This window comes from Chaetomium strumarium (assembly GCF_033439665.1).
Source record: "Chaetomium strumarium strain CBS 333.67 chromosome Unknown B0T15scaffold_5, whole genome shotgun sequence".
Taxonomy (NCBI): Eukaryota; Fungi; Ascomycota; class Sordariomycetes; order Sordariales; family Chaetomiaceae; genus Chaetomium; species Chaetomium strumarium.
The window spans coordinates 646,069-671,701 of NW_026944433.1; the positions used below are offsets into that span (position 1 = coordinate 646,069).

The following is a 25,633-nucleotide window of genomic DNA, read 5'->3' on the forward strand; positions in this document are numbered from 1 at the left end:
GCTCATCTAGGGGTTTAAAGTAGTTCTAATAAACACAATGATCCGTCTCATGTAGGTGATGTTATGAACGTGAGACTCATCAAAGTGTATGGAATCAGCTGTCGTGCGGGCCGTGCCGGGCCGTTCCCGGTGGCAGGCAAGCAGGTACCTTGGCTGCCTAGCCTAAACAGGAAAGTTGCCAAGATCTGGTCCAAAATCCATTGCGATGCTTCGCCAGAGCTCAAGAGTCGAGTTCCCTTCAACTCTATTGTAGCATCTCGTCAGCCTCGTTGTTTTTCGCGACGCCGAAAGACCTTCCCGCCGCCTTTGCACCATTCAGTTCGTGAAACCAGATCCGGCAGTGCACCAGCACACGATGGTCCAAATTAGCGAAGTGCGCGGCAACAGTCGCGACCACCGCACAGCGGCGCACACACATATCAAAGGCCTGGGCCTCAATACAAATGGCATCGCCGAGAAGCAAGCTGCTGGCTTTGTCGGCCAAGCCTCCGCGCGTGAGGTATGAGTATACAGATCAACCTTCATCCTATCTTGGACCTTGACCTGACGATTTTTCTCTACTGCAGGCCTGCGGCGTCGTCGTCGACCTCATCAAAGCACACAAGATGGCTGGCCGGGGGGTGCTGCTCGCAGGCGGTCCAGGCACAGGAAAGACAGCACTGGCACTTGCTATCAGCCAGGAGCTCGGCACCAAAATCCCCTTCTGCCCCATCACTGGCAGCGAAATCTACTCGACCGAAGTGAAGAAGACCGAGGTGCTCATGGAGAACTTCCGGCGCGCCATCGGGCTGAGGGTCCGCGAAACCAAGGACGTCTACGAGGGCGAGGTCACGGAGTTGACACCGGAGGAGGCGGAGAACCCACTCGGCGGCTATGGCAAGACCATCAGCACCCTGCTAATCGGGCTCAAGAGCGCCAGGGGACAGAAGAAGCTGCGGCTCGACCCAAGCATATACGAGGCGATACAGAAGGAGAGGGTCCAGGTGGGCGACGTCATCTACATCGAGACCAACACGGGCGCCTGCAAACGCGTCGGCCGGTCGGATGCCTACGCGACCGAGTTCGACCTCGAGGCCGAGGAGTATGTGCCGATTCCCAAGGGCGAGGTGCACAAGAAGAAGGAGATCGTCCAAGACGTGTCACTGCACGACCTGGATGTGGCAAACGCGCGTCCGCAGGGCGGCCAGGACATCATGTCGATGATGGGTCAGCTGATGAAGCCCAAGATGACCGAGATCACGGACAAGCTGCGGGCCGAGATCAACAAGGTGGTCAGCAAGTACATCAACCAGGGTGTCGCCGAGCTCGTGCCGGGTGTGCTCTTTATTGACGAGGTGTGTCTCACATCAGATGTGATGGGAGTGGGGCCGTATGTGGAAGCTGACTTATCTCTAGGCACACATGCTGGATGTCGAATGCTTCACGTACCTGAACAAGGCGCTGGAGTCGCCCATCTCGCCCATTGTGATCCTTGCTTCCAACAGGGGCATGGCCACCATCCGCGGTGCTGACGACCTCGTAGCCGCCCACGGCATCCCGCCAGATTTCTTAACCCGTCTTCTCATCATCCCAACCCACCCGTACGAGCCCGACGAGATCAAGCGGATTGTACGCATCCGCGCATCCACCGAGGGTGTCCAGATCACGGACCCTGCTATCGACAAGATTGCCGAGCACGGCGTGCGAATCAGCCTTCGCTACTGCCTTCAGCTGCTAACCCCTGCGAGGTACGTTCAGCCATGTCTCGGATGCCCGCTGTGTCTGTGGAGGATGGGATGTGGGGAGAGGAGGGATCAGTGCGCTGACCAAGTTGACAGCATCCTCGCGCGGGTCAATGGCCGCAGCCAGATCGACGTCCAGGATGTCGCAGAGTGCGAGGACCTCTTCCTGGACGCCCGGCGGAGCGCCGATGTCTTGGCTAGTGAAGCTGGCCGGGGCTTCATTGAGCCGAGACTTTGATTGGCGAGGTCTGCGATGTCGATGCTGGCGAAGTGAACATCCCCGAGTAGCCATTGGGCAAGTATCGGAGGCAGTAGGTATCGTGAGACTCACAAGCGTTCTTCAGCCAGTCGGCCAGTAGTAGGCCGTGGTGGAAGGAAGGGGCCTACATATCTCGCTGTACGTTGATTCCTAGGTGCACTGAAGTGATGCTACTGGAGGTTACTGGTAGCAGACCGAGGGGGAGGGGTGGCGTTGTGGCTCAAGGGGCAGTCACATCTCTGATTTCTAGGTTGTGCATGTATGACAGAAGAGGGCACGGGCAGGTTGGGAAAAGGTCGCGTTGCAGGTTGGAGTTGGCGCGGGATGTTCTTTTTTGTCTTGTTATGTCGTCAGCCTTTACTGCACGGGCTACTGCTGGCTGGCCGTTGGCTGCGCGGCTGCTGCTTCTTCCGCCCGTCAAAGACAACTTGGTATCCCATCACAACAACCACCAACACCCGACAATGACTTTTTGCCGCATCGTTCAAACCGCCGGTCCGGCCAGCCAGCAGGAGCACTGAAATGGAAATGAACAAGTAAGAGCGAGCAAATTGTGGGAGGGTGGACTAGGCCCGATTCGGCTGACATGGTCTTTGTTCAGTGCAGCGCATTCCAGAGGGCAGCATTCTGGGAAATTCCTTTGGCATTGTCCGCCATGGCTGAGGGGGAGGCTGGGTTTGAAGATTTTGGGGGAGATGTCCTCCCGCCGCTGCGCCGAACTGCGAACGGAAAAAATCACTGCAAACGCCCTGAAGACAAAGAACCATGGGCGATGGATGCACTCTCTCCACTGCTCTGCGGCGCATTCCCGAGACATCTGAAGGGAGCGAGCCTATCCACACTTTGAAGCCACGGGCAACTGGGGCCGGCCTGGTGCGTTGCCCGTTGTTCATCATAGCAACAGTGAGTGGGTTTTGCCAATGCGATAAGGCCATTCACCGTTGTTGGCCGGGATCATTGTCTGGCCGGTGAGTGTGTTAGTGGGAGGGATAGATCACAAAGGAGACAATCGAACCGACTTTCCAACTGTGATTTGTTATATTATTCATTCTGAATGGCAATTTGGGGACAGGCCCTTTTTTTTTTCTTTCCACCTCTCTAGCCTCTCTCCTTCATCCAAATCCACTTCTTTCCCTTTCTTCTCCCCGTCCGTGTAGAGAGACAGAGGGAGAGACACACAGGTCAAGTTCCCACCCATCTGGAACAGACCCTCCCGGTCACAGTTGTGTTTTGTGGTGGTTGTGGTGGTGGTGTTTCTGAATCTGGTCCTTCTCCTTTCTTTCCACTTCTCCTCCGTTTGTTCAACTCTTGCCTGTCGCTCGGTCCCAGGGGCCGGGGGCAAAAATGACAGAACTAGTAACCACGCCTTCCCAACCGAGGAATCACCATTCTGCGTTGACGGGGCCGCCCAACAGCTCTGCCATGGCGACTAAGAGAGAGACCGGAGGAGTAGAGCCGGCAGTTGCGAGACAGCACGAATCCGAGACCTCACCGACAGCCCCTTTATCTCTCTCTTCCGGCCCACGCCCGCCTATTCCTCCTCCTCCTCCTCCACCACCTTCACCCGGCTCCGGTTCTCGGGGATCTGCCCGGAGGACTACAACTAAGAAGCGTGCTGCTTCCATCGACACGGAGGAGGCTAACCGTTCCAAAATCGAGAGCCTGAGTCTCAGAACACCCACCACGGCGAGTCCGCGGCCAGCTATCGACGCCGGCCGTGACCTGATCTGCCTCTGCACCCCGGCACCTAAAGTTCCACGACCGCGAAACGGTATGTTGCCGCCTCCTCTTCTCTTCGTGCCCTGGCCTGGTAAAATGAGACGGCAGATTTGGCATCTCTTGTTGACTTGGCCATGTACTTGGCAAAGTCAAAATCTGTCTCTGTCCCTCTTTCTTTGTGTTGTGGACCCAGGCCAGCCATACAATACAATGGAGAGCCATCTCCATAGCCAGGACCACCCGCTGACAACAGACAATTTCATCCAGCCTTCATTCTTTACCGCCAGCACCATCAAGCTCAGGTGGTGCAGCAGAACCCGGGGCTCGCCAACCCGGAGATCTCCAAAATCATCGGCGAGCAGTGGCGCGACGAGCCCGAGGAGCGCAAGAACCAGTGGAAGCTGCTTGCCGAGGAGGAGAAGCAGCGCCACCAGCGACAGTACCCGGACTACCGGTACCAGCCACGCCGAGGGAACAAGCCGGGCAGCTCGCAGTCGGGCCGGCCTTCGGTGGCGCCGGGCGAAGATCCCCACCGTTGTCCCAAGTGCGGCGGGCGGTACATCGCCACGCCGAGAACCCCTTCCACGCCCTTCATGACGCCGACAGCCGCCAAGTCGGGGAGCTCCACCCCTTACGGTCCTCCGTCGGGGCTTCACCAGACGTCCGAGTCGAGATCCGCCATGAGCCGGAGCAGCCGCTCGCAGCACTGGGGACCCTCTCAACCCTCGGGCAGCGGCGGCCTGTACAACATCCACGAGGATTACGAGAGCACCGTCTCTCCCCACGAAGCCAAGCGTCGCCGGTACAACTCCGCAGGAGGTTACCAAAGCTACCACGCCCTGCCGTCACCTCCGCCCCCGTTCCCGCCGTCCAACCAGCACTCCACCGCCTCCTACTCCCACCCTCACCCTCACTCACGACAACAACTATCCCTGCGCAACCAATCCATGCCTCCGTCCGCTTACCCGCCTCCGCCATCCCTCCCGGGCCCATCCTCGATGCTCCAGCGCAGCAGTCCCGGCCCGAGCGCAGCAGGGCCCATGCCCCCTCCGCAGCGGCCCATGCACGCCGTGCCACCACAATTGCAGCCTCACTACCCGTCCGGCCCGCTTCCCTACCGAGGCGGTGCCGGAGGAGGAGGAGGACCGCCGTCATCAGACTTCGACGAATCCCTCCGCCTGCCCCCGCTGCAAACATCCCACCTGCCGACTTCCCCGGACAACGGCAGCGAGCCGAGCACAGGTGGTGGCGGCCAGCATGGAGGAGGAGCAGTAGGAGGTGGTGGAGGAGGAGGAGGAGGCGGGGCAACGGGGCTGGGAATCATCCATCCCACGCCGACTATCCCTTCATATTCTTCTTCTTCTTCTTCTTCTTATTCGTCGTTGGGATATGGTGGAGTGGTGACGAAGCGGGAGCGGGATGCTGTCGAGCGGGCACAGGCGCGGAGTGTCGAGGCCATGGTCATGAGTATCTCGTTCGTGAGTAAGTTGAGGGTGTTGGAGAGGATTAGCCCGCCCCTGGCTGCTCCTGACGCGACGGGGAGAGGGCCGGTCATTGCGGTGGAGGGCCCCGACGCGAGGTTGGTGAAGGCTGTCGCTCGGGTTGTGGAACGGGCGTTGAAGGCGGCGTCGGCGGCTGAGGATGGCGCGTGGTTGGTTCGGTGCTGGGAGGACGAGAGCGTTCGTAACGGTTGGAGGCAGCAGCAACAAGGGGAATTGGGATCGGGTGATGGTGGTTGTGGTGGGGAGGATGTGCACATGCCTGATGCTGTTGTTGCGGCTTCGCGGCATGGAAGTCAGGCCAGTATTGCTGCGAGCAGTGCCAGTGGCGTCAGCAGCAGCAGCAGCTGCTGCAGCGGCATCAATCCGTTCACGGCTTATCTTCGCACCATCACAGAGTGGCACGCCAAATCCGCTGAGATCGTCAAGTTCGTTACTGGCACCCCCATCACGACTTCGTCAACAGTCTCGACTACCCCCACGCAAAAACGCAGCATCACCACCGATGATGACAAGACTGAAAGGGAATCAACTGCGCTCCCAACAGACCCGACAACACAGCGTCACCCCCTGCCCAAACACCCCGTCCCTGCCAGCCCTCCGAGTGGCCAGAACCAGAAACCAAAGCCCAAGCTACCTATCGCCTTCCTCCCCTCGGGGTTCTCACTCACCTTATCCGACCGCTTCGCCTGCGCCGCTCCCATCTCAGACGCCTACGCTCCCGTCGACCACTGGCAGTGGATGGCGACGCTGTGGCGGGGGATTGTGGGGCCCGATCTAGTTGTGTATGTCTCGCCGCTGGCTCAGGCTCCGTATCAATCCAGTGTGGATGAGGTTTCTACTGGCGGCGGTGTTATGGCAGGAGGAGGAGGAGGAGGGGCAGTGGAGGTTAGGAGCGCTGGGTTGATTGTTGTGAAGGTCCCCGTTCCCGCACCTGTTTCTGTTTCTGTTGTTGGGCCCGGTTCGGCGCTTGATGAGAGCGGTGAGGTTGCGAGGAGCGAACGGGTCGCGGTCGTGGTGGACGAGAAGATGGAACGGCGGTTAGGGTTCGAGGTTGTCGAGTGGGTGCGGAGTGCTGGATGGGTGAACATCGTTAGAGGAATGGACGGGCAGACGGCGATGGAATATTAGATTTCAAGTTATTGTTGATGGCTGGTACCGTTGGCTCTCGGATTCAAGTTGTTTAGACGGAGATTGTGATGGTTCCTACTGTTGCTGCCTACGGGGAGCTTGGAAGAGCAAGACCATCTGCTCCTTCCCTCCCATTCTAATCGCACATATTGAGAGACCACATGTGCTTGGTACTCTGTAGTCTGTACCAGCATGGCGGCCTTTCCGTCTCGGGGACCCGAGTACGCTTGACATCACCACACTGGCACGGTCGCGGCAGGAGCTGGGCTGGGCTGGACATCTCGCGCAACAGAACATCTACGGATTCACTCACACCGGCAGCATGGACACAGAAGGACCGGAAGGACAGTTGTGGTCGTCACCTCTAGTTCTATCTACCTGTCTACCTATCTACCTACCTTGCCTTAATGCCTCGCGAGAGTGCTCATGCCATGCCACCTCTCCAAAGTAAGCAGGTGAGGGCATCACATGCGCAACCTGAGGACTCTAAGCTCACCCCCCCAGATGGCCTGAGGGGGTGGCCCTAGGGAGCCGGAGCAGAGCAGGGACGCTGGAGGGCTCCTTCTCTCAGTGAGCTTTGCTGAGCACGCAATTCACCAACTGGCAAGGCACGCCGTCCGATCCCTCCTGTCTCTTTGAATTGGGAAGGCACGTCGTTGGGTTCTTTCCTCCCAGTATTGCTGAATGCGTGCTTGCCAGTGCTGATCGTTTTGGAGCTTGGGCCACCTGGGGCAGCATTAAGAAGCCGCTCCCTCTCCCCTCAGTCCCTCCCAACTTCCTCCTTCTTCCAACAAACTTCAGACTCGATCGCACTTCACTTTGCAATTGAACCAGTTCAATCGCGCGCGCGCTCAATTTGGAGAATCAAAGCTATCAGCAACTGCAACATACTCAATTCTACTCAATCTACTCTTTCCAAAAATCAGCTCTCAGCTTAATCGGCTTCGCCTGCATTTTCGGAATGTCTTCGTCCAGCATCCCAGTCAATCTCAACGCCAACGGAAAGGCAGTCGCAGCCTAGAATGCTAAGATGTCTTCCATCGGTGATCTGGCCATTGGCCAGAAGATTCACATGAAGGACAATCGCACCGCCACCATCCGGTTCCTGGGTCAGACTTCCTTTGCGCCCGGAGACTGGGTTGGCATCGAGCTTGACGATGACTCCGGCAAGAATGACGGGAGCGTCCAAGGTACTCGCTACTTCGACTGTCAGATGGGTCGGGGCATGTTTGTCAGACCTTCGAACTTCCGCGTTGTCGACCAGCCCGCTGTGGACAACGCCGCGGCCCCCAAGCTCGATCGTCCTGGCGTCAGCGCGTTTAACAACAACGCGGTCTCACGCGTCACGGACGCGAACCTGGCGCGTCGCAAGAGCCTGAATGATCCGTCGCCCACCCCCGCACCGCGTCCGGCGCGCCCGCCGAGTGGTCTTCGAGTAAGTCGCACCAGCTCTGTTTGTTTACGGCCTTGGAAGCTGACATTGGTACCATCGCAGTCTCCTACCAGATCTCCCACGAAGCAACTGGGCAGCGCACCTTCCAGCTCGGTGCCGTCACGCACCACCACACCTTCGAATGCCAAACCTGCTGCCGGGGCTCGGCCCCGTCCTTCGGTCACGTCGGGCCGCGGGTCCATGGCTGCTCCGCCTGTCCCTGCAGCCAAACAAGCCCGCCAGGTATCTACCTCCGCCGCGCCCAAGACAGCTGGCGTTCCTACCCGCACTCTGAGCGGTCGGCTGCCGACAGCTGCAAAGCCGGCCGTATCTCGTCCGCCCACCACCAAACATGGATCTGCTGTCTCCCTCTCGGGCATTGCCGGCGCTCGTCCCAGCAACAAACGCGCCAGCGAAAGCTCCGTCTCCTCGCGCAAGAGCAGCGACTCCGACAAGGAGACCGTTGTGGTACCTACCATCACGACCAAATCCACGGTTGTGTCAGCGGCAGCAACACGGCCTGCGGCCAAACCCCCTGCCACCAACAAAGAGATCGAGGATCTCAAGGCCAAGCTCCGCGTCCTGGAGAAGAAGAGGATCGAGGACCGGGACAAACTGGCCACGCTCGACACCATTAAGGGCGAGCGCGATAAGTTCGAGAGAATCATCCAGACTCTCACAATCAAGTATCAGCCCCAACAGCATGAGCTTGCCGACCTAAAAAGGCAGCTCAAGGAGGCGGAGTCTCGCATCAGCGAGCTCGAAGAGAAGCAAGCGGAGCATGACACCGCTCTGGAGATGGCTACGCTCGACCGAGAGATAGCCGAGGAGATGGCTGAACGCCACAAGGCTGAGCTCGAAGAGCTCAAGCAAAAGAACGAGTCGCTGGAGCTTGATGTCGAGATCCTCCGCGAGGAGAAGGAAGAACTCTGCCAGGGCATGTCATCAGAGGATAGGGCCAAAGCTGGATGGCTGCACATGCAGAAGGACAACGAGCGCCTCCGTGGAGCGTTGATCAACCTCCGCGACATCTCGAAGGAACAGCAACGGGAGTTCAACGAGAAGATCAAGAGCATGGAGCAAGACATGCAGGAGCTGGAGACTCTCGCGGAGCAATTTGCCGCCTGTAAGGAGGACCTGGCTCAGAAAGAGACCGCGATCGAAGACCTCCGCGAACAGCTCAACAACGCTCTTGGCGCTGAAGAGATGATCGAAAACCTCACTGAACGGAACATGAACCTCTCTGAGGAGATCCAGGAGCTCAAGGCGGTGATTTCTGATCTCCAAGAGCTCAAGGAGATCAGTGATGAGCTCGAAATCAACCACATTCAGAACGCAAAGGAACTGCAGCAGGAGATCGATGCGAAAGATGCATTGATCTCGGAGAAGAACCGCCAGATCGCCCTGCAGAAGCAGGCCAAGGACGACATGGAGTACACTCTGTCGAGATTCCGAGAGCTGGTTACTAGCCTGCAGAGCGACTTAGCAGACATGCGCGCTTCGCATGCCGTGACGGAGAAGGAGTCAGAGCAGTTGAACGACCGCTCCCGCGCCATGCTGGATCTGAACCAGAAGCTGCAGATCTCGGCCGCCAAGGCCCAAGCAAAGACAATTGACCTCGAATTGCGCCATATGGAGGCGCAAGAGGCCGAGCAGCATCTCGAAATCGTCAAACTGTTCCTGCCCGAGAGCTACAAGGACGACAAGGACTCGGTTCTCGCGCTGCTCAGGTTCAAGCGCCTCGCGTTCAAAGCGAACCTCGTCAACGGCTTCATCAAGGAGCGCGTCAGTGGTCAGCCGCATCCTGGTCACGAGGACGACGTGTTCGAGGGTTGCGCTGCTCTCGACAAACTCAATTGGGTCTCTTTCATGTGCGACCGCTTTGTCAGCGCTATCAGCCACTGCTCGCTCGAGCAATTCGCCAAATACCAAGGTGCTTTGTACGAGCTTGAGCCAGCGGAGAGGGCGTTGAACGGCTGGATCGACGGCCTGCGGCGCGATGAACTCAAGGAGAAACAATGCTCCGTCGAGTTGCAGAGGACGATTGCCCTCATGACACACCTCGCCGAGGTGCACATCCCCACCGATCTACAGAGCTTCGCAGGCGACGTGCACATGCGAGCTCTTCTCATGCAGAACCATTTGGAATCCGCAGCCCTCGCATTCACAACCACGAAGGCCATGGTGCAGCGGGTTGTTCTGTCCAATGAGGAGGACGACGAATTCACCCAATACTTCTTGAGCATGACCGACGCTGTTGTCACCCAGACACGCAGCGCCAAGGTCATTGCCGGTAAGTGTGCTCGCGGCTTGGAGGATCTCAAAACGAGATCCCTGTCCCTCCTGCCCGAAACCCTCGAGGTTTTCGAGCAGTGTGAGGGTGCCACCGCTGAGCTCGCCGACATGGCTCGAAGAATTGGTTTGGAGCTCCATCAGTTCCTTCATGACGAGGGCAGAACCGAACCATACACATACGCCGAAGTGCAGTCCTGCATCCAGAATATGGTCACGACTGTCTTCAACTCCAGCGAGACCGATCTGTTCTCAACCTACCTCAGCAAACTGCGTGCCGCCACCTCGCAGATTTCTGATCTCGCCGCGCTCAGCACCGATTTGACCCAGACACAAGAGTTCGAATATGGTCCGGCGCCCTGGGTTCTGCGCAGCCAAGAGCTTAAGGAGCTCAAAAAGATTCCGATCGAGGTTGAGGCCGAAGCCCGCCGTCTTAAGGATGAGCTTGGTAGCGCGCGCCGCACAATTGCCATGCTCAAGGAAGACCTCAGCACAGCTGAAGTCAAAATTGAAACGCTTGAATTCCGCATGCGTGATGCCAAGGCCAAGGCCTCTCGCATCTCGGAGCTGGAAGCTCAAATCGACTCGGCCAAAGCAGACGCCGCCATCCTCTCAGACACCATTTCCAAGCAGGACCGCGAGCTCAAAGCGCTCGAGCTTGACCGCGACAAATGGAAGCAGGTCGCTAGCAGCAGCAGCAGCCGTGTGTCCGCTGGCACTAGTGCCGAAGAGGCAGGGTCTAAAGCAAACGAGGAACGCGCCGCCGCCAGAGCACGTGCCATGGATGGTCTTCAGTCTGCGTTCCAAGGTCTTCAAGCCGCTGTCCTATACCTGCGCGAGGATAACCGCCGCGCCAGGTTGATTGAGCAGCCGAGCTACGACTGGCTTGCCGAGCCCCTCGCTAAGAACGTCCCGCCGGCTGAGCAGCGCAAAGCGAAGGTTGGGTCGGAGAGCAGGGCCGTGCTTAGGGAGCTGGTCAACCTGTCGAGCAATGCTAGGGTCTACAACTTGGCGAGGTTACCGAGTGATAAGGCCGCATGGAAACCGGCCAAGCACTCTCCGCAGCATCATGCTGCAATCCAGTTAGAGGATTACGAATCCTGGAAGGTGGAGGAAAGGAGTGTGAGGAAGGAGAGGAAACCCGGGGCAGCCCGGCAAGTCCGGCTGCCCCGGATGAACGACCAAAAGGTTCATGATGGCGAGCACGGTGGCGAAGTCCACATTGTGCAGGAAGATGAATGAGGGGGTGGCATTGTCAAACACACATTCTTAGAGACAGGAAAGGGGCTTGAATAAGAGGCTTGAATAAATCAAGTACACGATCTTAAATAAAGTTGAAGAGTAAATTCCCTGGATCTGCAGTACCCGTGCTCAGCTCGTGACTTGCGTTTGTGTTGTTCACCTTTCTCTTCTTTTCTTATTGCCCATTTTCATGTTCTTTCGTGCCTTCCTCTTGTTCTCTCTTGTCCTTTCCTCTTGTCCTTTCCTCTGGGATCCTCTTCTCTCCTCTTCCTCCTCTTCTTCAGTCCACCTTGAGTACTACCTATTCAGAAAACCCCAAGGCTGCTCCTCCTCCCCTCAGCTTCCTAAGGGGGGTTGCCTGTTCATACTGTATTAAACAATCCGCCCCCAGCCCGCTCCAGAGGCCTCACCGACGACCACGTCGAGAATCATCCCTTTCGTCTGTGGAAGTACAACTTTTACGAACACCGATCTATCCTCCCTTGGATCTTATCGAGTATGTTCTCCCACCCTTGTCCCTCTCGCCTCCGCCACCGAGATTGACAAGTCTAAGATGACAAAGACCAGATGAAGCTTGGGCAGTCGAGCGTGGGCCGCCGGCAAAAAAAAAACCACCGCGAGACTATGCAACCATCCAGGCCGAGGGCTATAAGTCCTTCCGGTTGTTTCAAGACGCCGGCGGGCCGTTGAGTTACCTGTATTGTATTGTATATCTGTGTCAAGAGGCAAAGACTGAGGAGTGCGGTCCCCTTCGGACATGGTGTTTGGAGAAAGGTCCTAACATTGCTCGGACAGGAAGGGAGATAGTGGTAACACATCAAAAGGTGACGGGCATGTATCCGTATGGCGGGACGGATCTTTAAAGGGTGCATTGTGCGGTGCTTTGGAAAACATCATCTGTTGCGCGTTCATGGAAATCAGTTGACATTCCCCTCGATGATTTTCAGGGAACTGGTTCGGAAATGGCCCTTGGGCTTGTAATGTCGCATCGGAGGAGGAGTGGTTTCATGAGACTGGATGAGAGCATACCCAGAATAAATCCCGGAGCGGAAGGCAGCTGCTTTTTCAGGCAGAGGGTGAAGTGGTGAACGGGAGGTGCAGGTGCAGGATCGAAAAGAATGGGAGGCCTTTAGTGGTCAAGCGTTGTTTACGTGAGGAGCCTGAGAGTCTCGGGTTTGGATGTGGTTGGGACATGAGATGGGGAGTTCTAATGGGACTGAATGATGGCAAACAAGCATCACTATGTTGATGACAGACACGCAGCGAGGCAGCTGCCTTTGCTAGCAATTCAAGTCCCCGCCAGCATGACTGTCACTTGGTAGCCCGTGCTGTGACCCGCACACTCTCCACTGGGCAATTCACTACACTCGCGGTAACGAACCCTGCTTTACTTCCCCTTCCCCTTCTTCTCCTTCTTCCCCCCGCCTCCCCCAGCCCCTCCCGCCGCACCACTACCACCACCCGCTCCAGCAGCCGCCAGCAGACTCGCCATGTCCGGCATCCCTCCCGCCCCGCCGCCCGCCGCCTGCATCTCCTTCATCATGTCCTTCAGGAAATTCTCGCTCACCCCGCCGCCCGTCATGGCGGGGCTGTAGTACGGCAGCAGCTCGCCCATCTTCCACCCGCGCGGCACTGCCGGCCGCGGCCACGGCTTGCCCGGCTCCACCTGCGGCGGCGGCGGCGCCCCGCCCACCCGCATGCGCAGCGCGGGCGAGTCGTCTGTCGTCGGGTTGGCGCGGAGGTGCTTTGCGACGAGGACGTACAGGTGGTGTTTGTTTTTCACCAGTTGTGATCCCGACCCTGGTTGGTTGTCGCCGCGGAGGTTGACCTTGACGCGGCCCGGGTTGGCCCAGTCCTTGGGGTGCAGCTTGCCGGCCTCGAGCACGGTCTGCAGACGCAGCTGGGCACACGCTTGCACGATGTCGATGGCGAGCGGGTTGGCGACGGCGAGCGAGCGTGGCACGCGCCGGCCCTCGGCGCGCGTGCGTGTGGCGTCGAAGTAGACTGGGTAGAGGCACTGGTACGACTTGTAGGCTTTCTCGTCGGTGGTGGTGCGCATTTGGACCTGTGGGAGTCCTCCTTGGGCCACGGATGGTAATGGTCTGGAGAAAGACTGCGGTTGGGGTGGTTGTGATGGTGGCTTTTTGCTGTCGTGGACTCGCCGCATGATGTCCGATTCGACAAAGTCGTCGATGTCGCCCTCTGACGGGTCGGACATGTCGACGTCGCTGTCGGAGACCTCTTCTACCCGCGGGTGGGACATGTTTGCGGTGACGGCGGGTTTGTGGTTTGTTGTCGAGTAGTAGATGGTGGTGGGGGATGAACGTTAATGAACAGAGGTTCATAGTGGGGTCCCCTTGGCGATGATTAAGGTTAGATCTGTGCGTGGGGTTGGTGGGAAGTTCGTGGAAGTAGCAATTTGTAGGGTGGCTGTGGGATTGGGATTTATGCGCTTGGTGCTACACTTTATACATAGTAACTGCTCCCTCAATCAAACGAACCCTGGCAACGCCCCTGAGACCCCAAAACACCCAGGTGGACATGGTTGCAGATGACTTCATGTTTCTTCGTGCCACTTGCCATAGAAAGTTTACCATAGGCCTTACCATTTTGGCGAGCTCGAAATTATCGAGACTGCGCCACTACCTCACTTCAATGGATGCACCGTACCAACCTGGAAGGGATGTCCAATGGTTCAGCAGAGGGCCCGGGACCGCATGCCACCTCGGGAACATCTGACAGGTGCGCAGCCAGAAAACCGACGAATGGGATCATGACGTCGGGAGCTACAGCCACAACGATCAGAGCTCGGCCATAGCTCCCACTCCATCTCGTTCATGGAAAGAGCACCTTCGTCCTCTTTTCCCTGTTCCAGACATGCTTCTGACATTGCAGCTCGTCCTCCCATTGCTCTCTTCTCATCGCTTGTATTATCAATCGCTTACTCGCTCGACGTCTCATTGAGCAGCTGTTGATTGCCTCTTTTGCATATTCTTGACAACCAATCCCGACGAGGTCCGCTAGACATCCATCTCCATCAGATCGAGCTTCGCTTACTCTCGGGTTGAGGGTTCACAAGTGGCAGTAGACGAGGCAGCCGACTCCGGGCTGAGATAATTGTTCGAATTCAACCACTAGGGCCTTCAGCTTTACCAAACGTGTCACTGGTCTTCTTCAACCCAGCCTGATAGCAAGAGGGCCGACCTCCGAGACTAACGAAATAAATCCATTCAGCATTCCAGATACACGAATAGTCGAGATATTGGTTTTCTTAAGCACTGGCCTCCTTGCGCCATGGACGGCTTACAGAATGGCCAAGCCGTCTCTCCGACGGCGGGTATCCCTTTAAGTAGCCCCATGGCCGAGTTTGTCCGCCGATACCAGAGCCTTTCGGCGCACCGGGACTCACAGGAAGAGCTGATCAAGGTATGTGCCCCCAACAACCTGGACCAGGGTGACAGCCTCAATGCAAATACTTCATCCCACTTCTGACTCTTTGGCCGGCAGGATCTTATTCTCTACTCTGAGTCGGTAGAATCCAGCCTCCGTGCGGAGAATACCAACTTGATGAGCCGGCTTCGCGACGCAGAGCTTGACCTTGAAGATGCCACCAGGTCGAGAAGGGAGCTCCAGCAACAGATACAGCAGCTAGAAGCATATCACGAGGCTGCACTGCAAGACAGCTATTTGAAAGTATGTACTTTTACATACAACCCCACGGCACGGGGACGTACGCCCATTGCTCACTCCTCCGCAGAACAGTAACCCGTATGTTACTGTTTTAATTGACGGTGACTGCCTTCTGGTGAGATGTCCCGGCCTTCCCCTGACCCCCACCAATTCCGTGTAGCTCAGATGATGTCGCGGCTAGTTCAAAGAATCCCTGATCGGGCAGGGCATTGAAGGCGGCAAGAAGGCAGCGTACGCCCTGCGTGCCGCCATCCTCGAGCAGTGTGGCAGCCACGCCAGCAGCATCGAGATCATTGCTAAGGTTTACGCCAACCTCGCCGGTCTTTGTAGGGCCATGCGCCGCGACGGCTGTTCGAGCAACGAGAGCGACCTCAAGGATTTCTCGTTGGGATTTACCCAGGCCAAGGCTAGTTTTGACTTTGTCGACGTCGGCCATGGCAAAGAGCGGGCAGACAACAAGATAAGGGGTAGGAATATTGTTTTATCGCATTCTTAAGAGGGCTGGCTTGTTGAGGGCACGCGCTGATGAGAGCGCTTACCAGAAACAACGAAATGGCACCTCCGCAATAGCAACTGCAAACAGGTTATTCTCGGCATATCGCACGACGCCGGATACGCCCCTTTTCTGGACGAGCTGTTCCAGGACGCTTCACTCCGCGTACGGGTGACCGTTTTGGAAGGCTTCCCAACAGTTCGCGAGCTTGTAGCAACCGGGGTGAACATCTTGAATTTGAATGACCGGCTGTTCCGGTCCGAAAAGCTCGTGGATAAGGTTTCACTCGGGCCTACCCTAATACCTGCGCCCTCCGATGTAAGAGGTGTGGCCGCCAGCGTCACAAGCGCCAGTATCTTGACGCCCTCCACATCTATCGCCTCGACACCGGCTCAGGTTTCGGCCACAACATATGCCCGAGCTATTAAGAATGCCACTCCCCCGCCGCAGATCACGCTCCCGATGCAGCTCAAGCCAGCTACCGCCTCAGCTCGTCCTTCCCAACAACCACAGTCAAAGCCAGCAACATGGTAATTTTGCTTCCCGCTCACCCCAACGAAGACTCTTCCTCGTAAACCGCAAACTAAATGGACTGGCATGAAAATAGGAACCCAGGGCCCCGCGGACTGGACCCGCCGCTCCTGGTCTCGCAGACGGCGCTCGACACCATCAAGAAGCGGCGCGACAACCACAAGCTGTGCAACAACCACTACCTTCGCGGGCCATGCACCAAGGGCAGCGCTTGCATGTTCGAGCACGATTATAAGCCGACCAGGGATGAGCTGGTGGCCATTGCATTTTTGACGCGGCTGAACCCGTGCTCCAAGGGCCAGGAGTGTGATATTCCCGATTGTATCTATGGTCATCACGTACGTTCCTCTTTTCCTATTTCTTCTTCTCCTTTTCCCCTTATTTCCTTTCCCGCTGTTTCTTTTCTGGCAGCCTCTTGGTCAATGGAGTGCTTCTGGTTGTTGACATGCAAGGGACACGCACGAACCGAATCAGTGCCCTAGCGTTCGTGACGGAGCGTGTACGCACCCGTTTTGCAGATTTGCGAAGGAGGATCATCCGCCTGGGACGAAGCTTAGGGTGCACAGGTCTTAGGATGAGGTGTGTGTCACCTAGGTTGTCGAAGAAAGGCTGGCTGGTTGGTGTGTGTGTAGATGTGCGGGCTTAGCGTTGTGTGAAATAAATATAAGCGTTGGTTTATGCGGTGCGGAGGGTGAGCCCGTACAAGGTCGTATAGGGAGACGGCCTTCTTCAATTGCAACTAGCCGAATCGGGAGCGGTACGCACCGAACCATGTACCGTACCTAGATCATCCGATGCAGGTTTTTCACCCGGCCTAGCAATAAGTGCGGTTTTCCTGCTGACAAAGCATATGAGGGTCCGGCACGCCTGTTATGATGGGCATAGCGGTGTAGGAAAATAAAATATAATATAAGCGTTGATTACCTAGGTAGGTGCTGTATCTGCTATCTGGGTACCTAGGGAGTGGACATGTTGAGACGCTGCTGCTGCTGCTGATGATTATGATATGATGCCTACTATCAAATATCACGAGTGTTAGTACTAGCGAAAATGGACGGGGAAGTAACATTAAATTCTTTGAGTACGGTGCCGTATGACGTGGGTTGGTATCCTTTCCGCGTCCCTTCCTCAACGACAGAAGTTCTGTATTCGATGGCCATCATTACAGTATTGTTAGGACCACTCACGACTGATGGGAAGGATACTATTGTCCGTTCGTTTCCCAATTAAAGCGCCGCGGAGAAGGACAGCCGGTCGGTAGACTCAAGGTGTTCCGATCTCAGTGGTGGAATGGGATGGCAAGAGAATAAGGCGGTGCCGTGGTGTTGGACGAGACCTCCTCCTTTCACCTATCAAAGGAACGGAGCGTCAGTTAGCCGGGTTGCCTTGAAACGGTGAGAAGTCGGGTGAAGGCGGCCCAGATGCCGCTAGATAGCTCACCTTGAGGAAGCCCCTTCCTTCTGCTTGCGGACTGAGTTCAATTAAAAGCAGATATCCAGATAATCTTCCTACCTCGATGCAATCCGTGAAAAAAAGGGAGGCGAGTGGGAGTATGGTTTACGGGTTACCATAGGTACTTTTCTGGTACGCTCATTCAAAGCAGGAGGTATGCAGCTGGTAGCGTAGCCACATCATTGCATGGAGGAACGCCTTCCTCAGCCTGTCAGTCGAACTACATCGTGATGAATCAAACACTTGCATTGGGGCAATCTCTGGGGGCCGCATCCTGAGCTAACTGCAGGGTGTTAAGAGGTTGTAGCAGCAGTTAGCCTATTTTACGCAAGGTTGCAGACGTCAGGGCGATGTGCGTCTGCAGATTATTGTTGAAAGGGCACACATGCCCCTCGGGATGGATCCGGAGGTCGCCCGGGGTTGAGTCGGAGCCGGTCCGGCCCCACACGCCCCATCAACGGCCCTCTCATCATGGGTTGTCATTGGTTACCGCCGCTCTGGGAGTTTCCGAATTGGGAAGGAGACTGCTAAACCCGGCTCCCAGACTACCTACCTACCCAGCGTCAAAGAACATATAGCTATCAGAACATCGCGAATATTTCAGCAAGAAAGGACACATCCATCCCGCTCGCCGTAGGGTGCCTCGTCTGCCCACCAGGCCACTGCTGTCCCGCTCATGACCGCTGAGCCCCTACGCCTCTGGAGCCGCATTGATATAATCAACGAGTTCGTCATGGGATGGCCTCGCCAGCTTGCTCATCCTGGTCATCGACATAGCCCCCTGTTGGGCCTCTCCATGAGCCGGGAACTAAAACGCGAGGAGCGAGAGGACGGGCGCGCTTTGTTGCGCTGTGAGCGGAATGAAACCGGGGGTTCGCGGGATGTGGAGGTTGGGACGGAGAAAACGGCGTGTCAGACGACTAACGGAGCTTGAGACGATCCGTGATCCCCGTCACCAAGTGCCAGTGTGTTAGAATCGGGCAAGACGGAGTTTGGCCTTCAGCTGTAAAAGGTTTTCTCGTTATGCTTTTCAGAGGCAAGAACCATTCAAGGTTCCATTAGGAGAGGACGCATGTGGGCTATTATCGCCGGCTCCGGCGCTCAGGGGAGAGGCAAGTCCCGTAACCCTCGTCCTTCCATGTTGATATAGACCCATGGGCTGACTGGTTGGGTTGTCTAGGTTGAAGTAGTGTCTGGCCCTCTTGTGTTTCTCATCTACCGTAAGCAGCTTTGCAAATGTCCTCATGGGCTGAATTGCGCACGTCACCGTGAGATCTGAGGACCATAAACAGTCTATGGTAAGTGGTATGACCAAGAAAGAGAGCGAGCTGCTCCAGTTATGTGTCACAATGTTCGCTGGAAGGGAAGAAGATAAGATAGGGTATATAAGGCGGCTTGGTGGGCTCCCCTTCCAACACCCCCCGCAACCGCACACAGAACGTCACGTAACTCTTCGTGGCGTAGTGGTCGAGCTGTGAGAAATCGTCTAACATCCTCCGCGTGCGCAACCCTGCTGCGGAGATTGTGGGAACACATGTTCGATTCGCGGTTGCATCTCTTCCTTTTTTTTCCTTTTTTTTTTTTGCTTTTCCATAGTTTGCTTCTATATCAATTTAGGTCCCATACGAACTATACTTTCCCAGCTAGAGTCAGTCGCAATCGATAAACACACCTCTTTCATAAATGACATGCAACCCCGAGACCTCTAACGGAGAAGCTGCGCAGAGTTTCCAAGTGTGTCATTATCCATCAGCTTCTCCAAAGAAACAGCGGAAAGCCCTTCACTAACTTTCCCATCCCCGACGTGTTGAAGTTGCTTGACGGGCTCATGCCCGCTGCACAAGACATAGGCGGGCTGACGGGTCACCTGTCAGAGCTGGACTTGGAGCTGTCAGTGAACCTACTTTAGTCAAACGTAGCAGATTCAGCATTTCAGGACTGGACATTATCGCAAAACATCGGGTTAAGGTGAGCGGTGTTGCTGGTCGATCTGTCGCTAAACCAGCCCAAAGGCGTGTTATTCCAAGGGGCCTACCACGGCCCTTTCACGATCTTCTGCTGGTGACTCTTATCTAGATCCCGGTCTGGCTCATGGTTACCGGTTGGTATTTCTACAAACACTGGAGTAATCGACCAAGTGTACATAAGCATCACATCTGTGGTTATTGCACATGGCTTAGAGGCGCACTTCGCGCCGAGTATGGCCTGTCTTTGGATTCAGGGATAAGCTGACAGGGCATACCAGCGGGCGTCTTCGTCTCAGGTCGGTACTTATCACGGACCGTAACACCTCACAGTTCTGATCACCACATACTAGGTATTTACCCGTCCCAGGGAGCTGGGAGCCACATCCTCCACAGTTAATTGGGGACGTCGTCCCGACGGGAAGCCCGGGCTCAGGACTGGCCCGGAACTTCGTTTGAACCGGGAGCCGCCCACCGGTCGGCCTTACCAATTAGCATCACAGAGTTGGAACTCAGCCACCATGTCCCAAGAGGAAGGATTCTGGAAGACTTCGGAGTGGAGACATGATCTACATACAACCGCCCCAGCATGACATGCGTTGACTATTATGGAGTAACTTAATCCGTTAAGACGGCTGTTCCGGTTCCTAGTTAAGTATTGAGGTTGACATGCTTGGAACCTGTGTTGTGGCTCTGCCCCGTTGGATGTTATGTGCTTTCCACCGTTGCTTGCTGCCCGCGTGTTTTCACGCAGGGATACTCGGTCCAAGTTCTGTGGCGAAATCTATGAGAGAGAGAGAGGATGCGAATGTTGTCTACCAGAGGTAAGTCCTGTAATAAGATACTCTGTCATTGCCAGGTGATGGCAGTTAGCTACAACTTACGGCATAGCAATTCCCAAAGCAACTGCCAAGGAGCACAGCCTCGCATGGGTGCCAATGTGCATGGCAAGATGTTGAGATTGGAATGATGCCTTACTGCAACTGTACCGCTTAGGGCATCTTTGAGTGTGAGTCCGAATGACATGACATGACATGACATACTTTCACATAGGCCTTTTGCCACAATTATGCTGGCTGAGCAGTGGCTCTGCCCGGTTGGCATACAAGGCAGAACGGCGATGCACAATTGCGAACCGACAATCGTATCCGCCGTATTGCCGGGCATCCGATCCCGGGTGGGGCGAAACCGGTAACCTTCAGCTGCTGGTCCAATGAACGCTGTTGAACATGGCCACGCCTCCACTTACCGCCGTGGAGACTGCCAAGGCCCCGCCCCCGCAGTGGTGCCTGCAGGGAGCTTTGACCCTTGTCGCCGCGCTACAAGCTGTCGCACATGACACCCCATGCCACGATGGCACGCTGCATACAGCCGGCTCGAATGACGTTTCAAAACACTTAAAACCACCTCAGACGTCCCTCAGGCATACGTCTTTCGGTCTACTCATAACTTTCTCGCTGTCTTCTTGCGGAAATTGAAGACAGTGACACGCAATCAACATCCCCCAAGTCTCTATACCCTTGTTGTATCTTCGAAACATGGACGCTTCCGATCAGAGTTCGTCAAAGGGCAAGGCGGCCGATCTCATTGGCGCCGGCGGTTTCCGCCCGCAAGTGAACATGGAAGTCAGGCCACCGAAGCCCGAGGACCTCCAGAAGAGCTACGCCAGCGTTGTTGACGAGGTTCACAGTCCCGGCTGGTACGGAGGCATGAGTACGTCATCTTTGCTCGGTAGTCCCAGGATTGCTTGCCCGCTAATACACAACAGTCAATGTCCTCGGCGAAGTCATTGGATGCTTTGGCGCCATTCCGTTTTGCGTCTGCTTTCCGAATCCTTATAAGAAGGTCTCACAGGGAAATGTTGGCCTGGTCACGGTAAGCCCTGCCTCATCCCGGAGTGTCGTTATAGAATGGGTATGCTGACCGCCGGAACCTGAAAAGAAATTCGGCCGCTTCTACAAAGCAGTGTAAGTGATCCCCGATAGTTGATCTCCTGAGACAAGAGACTGAACGTTCTGTAGGGATCCTGGTCTCACCAAAATCAACCCCCTGTCAGAGTCCCTGATCCAGGTGGACGTCAAGATCCAGATCGTCGAGGTGCCCCAGCAGACCTGCATGACCAAGGACAACGTCTCGCTGCACCTCACCTCGGTCATCTACTACCACATCGTTGCCCCGCACAAGGCAGCCTTCGGCATCACCAACATCCGCCAGGCACTCATCGAGCGCACCCAGACCACCCTCCGCCACGTCATCGGTGCGCGCGTGCTGCAGGATGTGATTGAGCGCCGTGAGGAGATTGCGAAGGCCATCGGCGAGATCATCGAGGAGGTCGCGGCCGGCTGGGGAGTGCAGGTGGAGAGTATGCTGATGAAGGACATCATCTTCAGCCAGGAACTGCAGGAATCCCTCTCCATGGCCGCGCAGAGCAAGCGCATCGGAGAGAGCAAGATCATTGCCGCGAAGGCAGAGGTACGTTACATCCCGTCCCCCCCGCTCCGGATGCCATCCCCTCTTTCGCCAGTTTCCATCATGATGACTAACAGCCTTCCTCCCCACACAGGTCGAAGCCGCCAAGCTAATGCGCCAGGCGGCCGACATCTTGTCATCGGCGCCGGCCATGCAGATCCGCTATCTCGAGGCGATGCAGGCCATGGCCAAGAGCGCCAACAGCAAGGTCATCTTCCTGCCGGCCGCTAACCAGACCATGCCCGGCTCCGCGGCGTTCAATGCCGCCATGGCCGGCGAGCGCCACGGCAACCCGTTCGAGGAGGGCGGCAGCTCGGCCGGCAAGTCCAACGACCACGACTTTGGAACGCACGACACCGGCTTCCAGCAAGCTATGAACGCGCGCGTGATCGAGAATATTTGAGTATGTGATGATCCCCTCTCCTCTCAAGTGGGGGGCCGGTGGCACTCGATCTCTCGCGTCGCTGTACAGTCTCCGCGGATATGTTGAAATGTCGAGATTGATGGGATAATATTATGACCGTGGTCTCTTATCATTCTTTTTTTATGTCGAACAGTTTGTTCACTGTGTTGGAATTGTATTGTATGACCTGGAGTGGCAGTGGGAGTGGGGCCGGAATGATTCGCTCTGGCTTTCGATACCATAACGACTTGTTTCGACAGATTTTTCTACTCCTGTACATGTTATTGATGGAATGTTTGACGGGGGGGAAGGGATGGAATGAAACGGGGGATACCCAAATTAGCAGACTTTTGGAGCGGGACACGGAAAGGGGCATTGCTTAAGACCACCATCGTTTGTGTTTTGTCGTTGAGTAATGATACCTCCCCTTTGCTTCCTATACCAAAAGAGTTAGGTTAGATGACAGGCCTGTCTAGTACCGAACCTTCATTATTTGCGAGGGATCTGATTATTGTAAGAGGAAACCCGCCCCCCCCATGACCTGCATACAGCTCATTTTCTCGGCCGGCTTACCAAGCCCTTTCCCCCCGAAGGTCCACCTTTCCAGGACAGCAGGACCGAAAGATACCACGGTGCCGAAGTTGTCCAGGCCGGCATTCCTCGCAAGGAGGGTGCCAGCTGTGCCCCTACAGGTGACAATCCCATCTTGAGGGCGTAATGTCCTGAGGTATCTTGAGGCTCGAGGGCTAAAATGGACGGTAAGATGGGAGGAGCGAGATAAACACATTTTGGGCAGGTTCATGATCGGTCCAGATACATAGGACCGAACTACTTGTGGGTATCTACACTATAACCTCGTCTCACCCCGCCCCCTTTATTGTACTTTCCTTCCTTCCTCCCCTTCAATCATCAAACCCCTCAAACTCATCACCACCGCCCTTGCCCCCCCAGCAACAGCAGCAACCGCCTCCTCATTCCTCTTCCTCACCTGCCCAATCATCTCCTCCAGCTTCCGCTGCTCTTCCTTCTCCTTCTCCGTCATCTTCCCTAGCCGCTGCGCCTCCCTCTTCCTCCTCTTCTTCTCCCGCCGCGCAAGCTTGAGATCCTCAGCCTCGTGCTTCCCGCTCCACGCCTCATTCTTCTTCCTCTTCAACGACGGAGCGCCAGTACTACTATTCCCCGCCGCCCGCTCGGCATCCCGTTCCGCCTTCTCCTTCTTCCACCGCTCCAGCTCGGCCAGGCGCTTCTGTTCGCGGACCTTGTCCCGGAACGGGATACTCTCCGTGTCGATGCCCAGCCCCAGCGAGCGATCGAGCCCTTTCACCTCGGGCATCTTGGGCAGCTCGAGCAGGCCGTACCCTTTGGCCAGGTCGGCCCAGTCGAGGTCCGCCACCCGGAAGATGGAGCTCGCCTGGTGCTCGATGTAGCTGCGCGCCCAGCTGACGAAGGCGCGCTGCGCGAGCTGGAAGATCTCGCGGTCGGCCTGGGCCTGGGCGCGGATCTTGGACGCGGCAGACTCGGCGTCGGCGTCGGTCACCGAGATGGCCGGCTTTTCAAGGGGGGTGATGGGCGTCTGCCGCACTTCGAGGAGCTGCACGTAGCCTTCTTCCCGGCCCGGCTGGAGCATGACGACGGCTAGGCCGCGGCGGCCGGCGCGGCCGGCGCGCCCGCAGCGGTGGATGAAGACTTTGGTGTCGGTGGGCGGGTCGTGCTGGACGACGAGGTCCACCTGGGGGATGTCGAGGCCGCGGGCGGCGATGTCGGTCGTGAGGAGGACGGTGGGGGAGGTGGCGTTGACGAAGCGCTCGAAGTTCTTCTCGCGGACCTGCGGTTCGAGCTTGCCGTGGAGCGAGACGATGGAAAAGCCCGAGGGTAGTATCCCGTGCAGGACCCGGGCGAAGTACTTGACGGCGAAACAGGTGGAGAAGAAGACGATGGACCGGGACGGGCGTGGCTCGAGCTTTTCTAGCAGCTGGCACAGAGCGGGGATCTTCTGGCTTGCCGGCGTCACAATGTAAGACATCTGCAACGACATGGGCGTCTTCCTCTCCTGGATGACACCGCCGTCCTTTAAGCTCTTCACCCGCACCGTGATCTTGTGCGGGTATAGTAGGCCCACAGTAATCAACCTCTCTACCGCTTCGCTTAATGAGGCACTGAACAGCCCAGTACGTCGCTGTTTCGGGAGGTAGCCCAGTATCCGAGTAAGTTCCTGGGAAAAGCCAAGATCGAGAAGGCGGTCGGCCTCGTCCATAACCAGCACCTCAAACGAGGAAGAAGGCGCCTTGACATAGGGGCTCGACAACAGTTCTGCAAGGCGCCCGGGGGTGCCGATGAGCAGGTTCGGTGACAGCCGCAGGAATGTGCTCAGGTCTTCGGCGGCCTTGGTCGTCCCTCCAACCAGGAGCTGCGGGACAACCACCGGCTCAGCCGTCGCAGGCCGCTTCTCATCGCTTTTCGAGTATGGTAGGAGATCGGCGGACGGGGCATGGAACTTGATGAGGGATACGAGGACGTTGTAGATCTGCGACGCGAGTTCCCGGGTCGGAGAGATGATAATGCCCTGGACATGGTGTCGCTTTGCGGGCTCCTCACAGCGCAGGAGTTTCTGTTAAAATCTTGTCAGGAATGCAGCCTCGTACCCATTAGGAGAGCAAACGCGCACCTCGACCACGGGTATCAAGAACGCCAGGGTCTTCCCGCTGCCAGTGACGGCCTCCACCACGACGTCCTTGTTGCCGCGGAAGATGTCCAGACATGATTTCTGCACTGGTGTGGGCTGTTCAAAGCCCATCGAGGAGAGGTAGTCAAGGATCCATTGCGCAAGGCTCGGGGTAAGGGCGTCCCACGACCTGGGAGCCTTCCTGGCGCGGGGTTGTGTTGGCGCCATTGCGCGAGATGCTCGTCACTTTTTAATACGGGAGACCCTCTTACCAAAAACTCAGGTAGTAAAGGCGATGGGTGATCAAGCGATATCTTATCGATAACTTTATTTTGCGACTGCGGCTGATTGGTACAGTACATGCCAGACCCACGTGGTGAAGGTAGTACTGTACAGTAAGTACCTACTCGTACTGTACTGGAGAGCACTGTGTAAACACTCCATCAACCTAGGACGACCGCGATGAGAACCCTCAATGGATGGCGGAATTGTCAATGTGACCAAGCCAGGTAGTTGACCTCTTCATGTTCAAAATCCGGACGTGGTTTCATTAATCAGTGTCTAGCCTCCTCGGCCTTCTGGTGATTCCCGATTTTCAAACTCAATGGGAATCAACAGCCACCGTAGCCACGTCGGTATAGGCAACCTCGAAACGTCTTGGTTGTCTAATAAGA

At 56.5% G+C, this 25,633-nt stretch overlaps 6 protein-coding genes across 6 annotated transcripts; 4 read left to right on the forward strand and 2 right to left on the reverse strand.

Moving 5' to 3' along the window:
• Window positions 1–355: 355 nt before the first annotated feature.
• On the forward strand, window positions 356–1,959 carry B0T15DRAFT_399434 (AAA family ATPase-like protein; the record flags this gene model as incomplete). Its single annotated transcript, XM_062865006.1, has 4 exons — window positions 356–499; window positions 567–1,334; window positions 1,396–1,727; window positions 1,818–1,959. 4 exons carry the CDS (start codon window positions 356–358, stop codon window positions 1,957–1,959), a joined length of 1,386 nt encoding a protein of 461 aa, XP_062719840.1.
• Window positions 1,960–3,120: 1,161 nt separating this feature from the next.
• B0T15DRAFT_228473 (uncharacterized protein) lies at window positions 3,121–6,410 on the forward strand. The gene is made up of 2 exons (XM_062862911.1): window positions 3,121–3,751; window positions 3,967–6,410. The coding sequence occupies exons 1-2, from the start codon at window positions 3,325–3,327 to the stop codon at window positions 6,327–6,329; spliced, it is 2,790 nt and encodes a 929-aa protein (XP_062719841.1). The 5' UTR covers window positions 3,121–3,324; the 3' UTR covers window positions 6,330–6,410.
• A 6,272-nt stretch (window positions 6,411–12,682) lies between these two features.
• Window positions 12,683–13,558, reverse strand: B0T15DRAFT_485832 (signal recognition particle, SRP19 subunit; the record flags this gene model as incomplete). The annotated part of the gene is made up of 1 exon (XM_062866314.1): window positions 12,683–13,558. The coding sequence occupies one exon, from the start codon at window positions 13,556–13,558 to the stop codon at window positions 12,683–12,685; it is 876 nt and encodes a 291-aa protein (XP_062719842.1).
• A 1,094-nt stretch (window positions 13,559–14,652) lies between these two features.
• B0T15DRAFT_485833 (uncharacterized protein) lies at window positions 14,653–16,582 on the forward strand (the record flags this gene model as incomplete). The annotated part of the gene is made up of 7 exons (XM_062866315.1): window positions 14,653–14,721; window positions 14,803–14,988; window positions 15,053–15,100; window positions 15,167–15,452; window positions 15,528–15,990; window positions 16,086–16,347; window positions 16,484–16,582. 7 exons carry the CDS (start codon window positions 14,653–14,655, stop codon window positions 16,580–16,582), a joined length of 1,413 nt encoding a protein of 470 aa, XP_062719843.1.
• Window positions 16,583–20,793: 4,211 nt separating this feature from the next.
• Window positions 20,794–22,362, forward strand: B0T15DRAFT_228810 (uncharacterized protein). Its single transcript, XM_062862913.1, has 5 exons — window positions 20,794–21,138; window positions 21,194–21,300; window positions 21,367–21,392; window positions 21,447–21,897; window positions 21,989–22,362. Exons 1-5 carry the CDS (start codon window positions 20,964–20,966, stop codon window positions 22,295–22,297), a joined length of 1,068 nt encoding a protein of 355 aa, XP_062719844.1. The 5' UTR covers window positions 20,794–20,963; the 3' UTR covers window positions 22,298–22,362.
• Window positions 22,363–23,171: 809 nt separating this feature from the next.
• Window positions 23,172–25,187, reverse strand: B0T15DRAFT_400245 (P-loop containing nucleoside triphosphate hydrolase protein; the record flags this gene model as incomplete). Its single annotated transcript, XM_062865047.1, has 2 exons — window positions 23,172–24,905; window positions 24,963–25,187. The coding sequence occupies 2 exons, from the start codon at window positions 25,185–25,187 to the stop codon at window positions 23,172–23,174; spliced, it is 1,959 nt and encodes a 652-aa protein (XP_062719845.1).
• Between the last annotated feature and the right edge of the window lie 446 nt (window positions 25,188–25,633).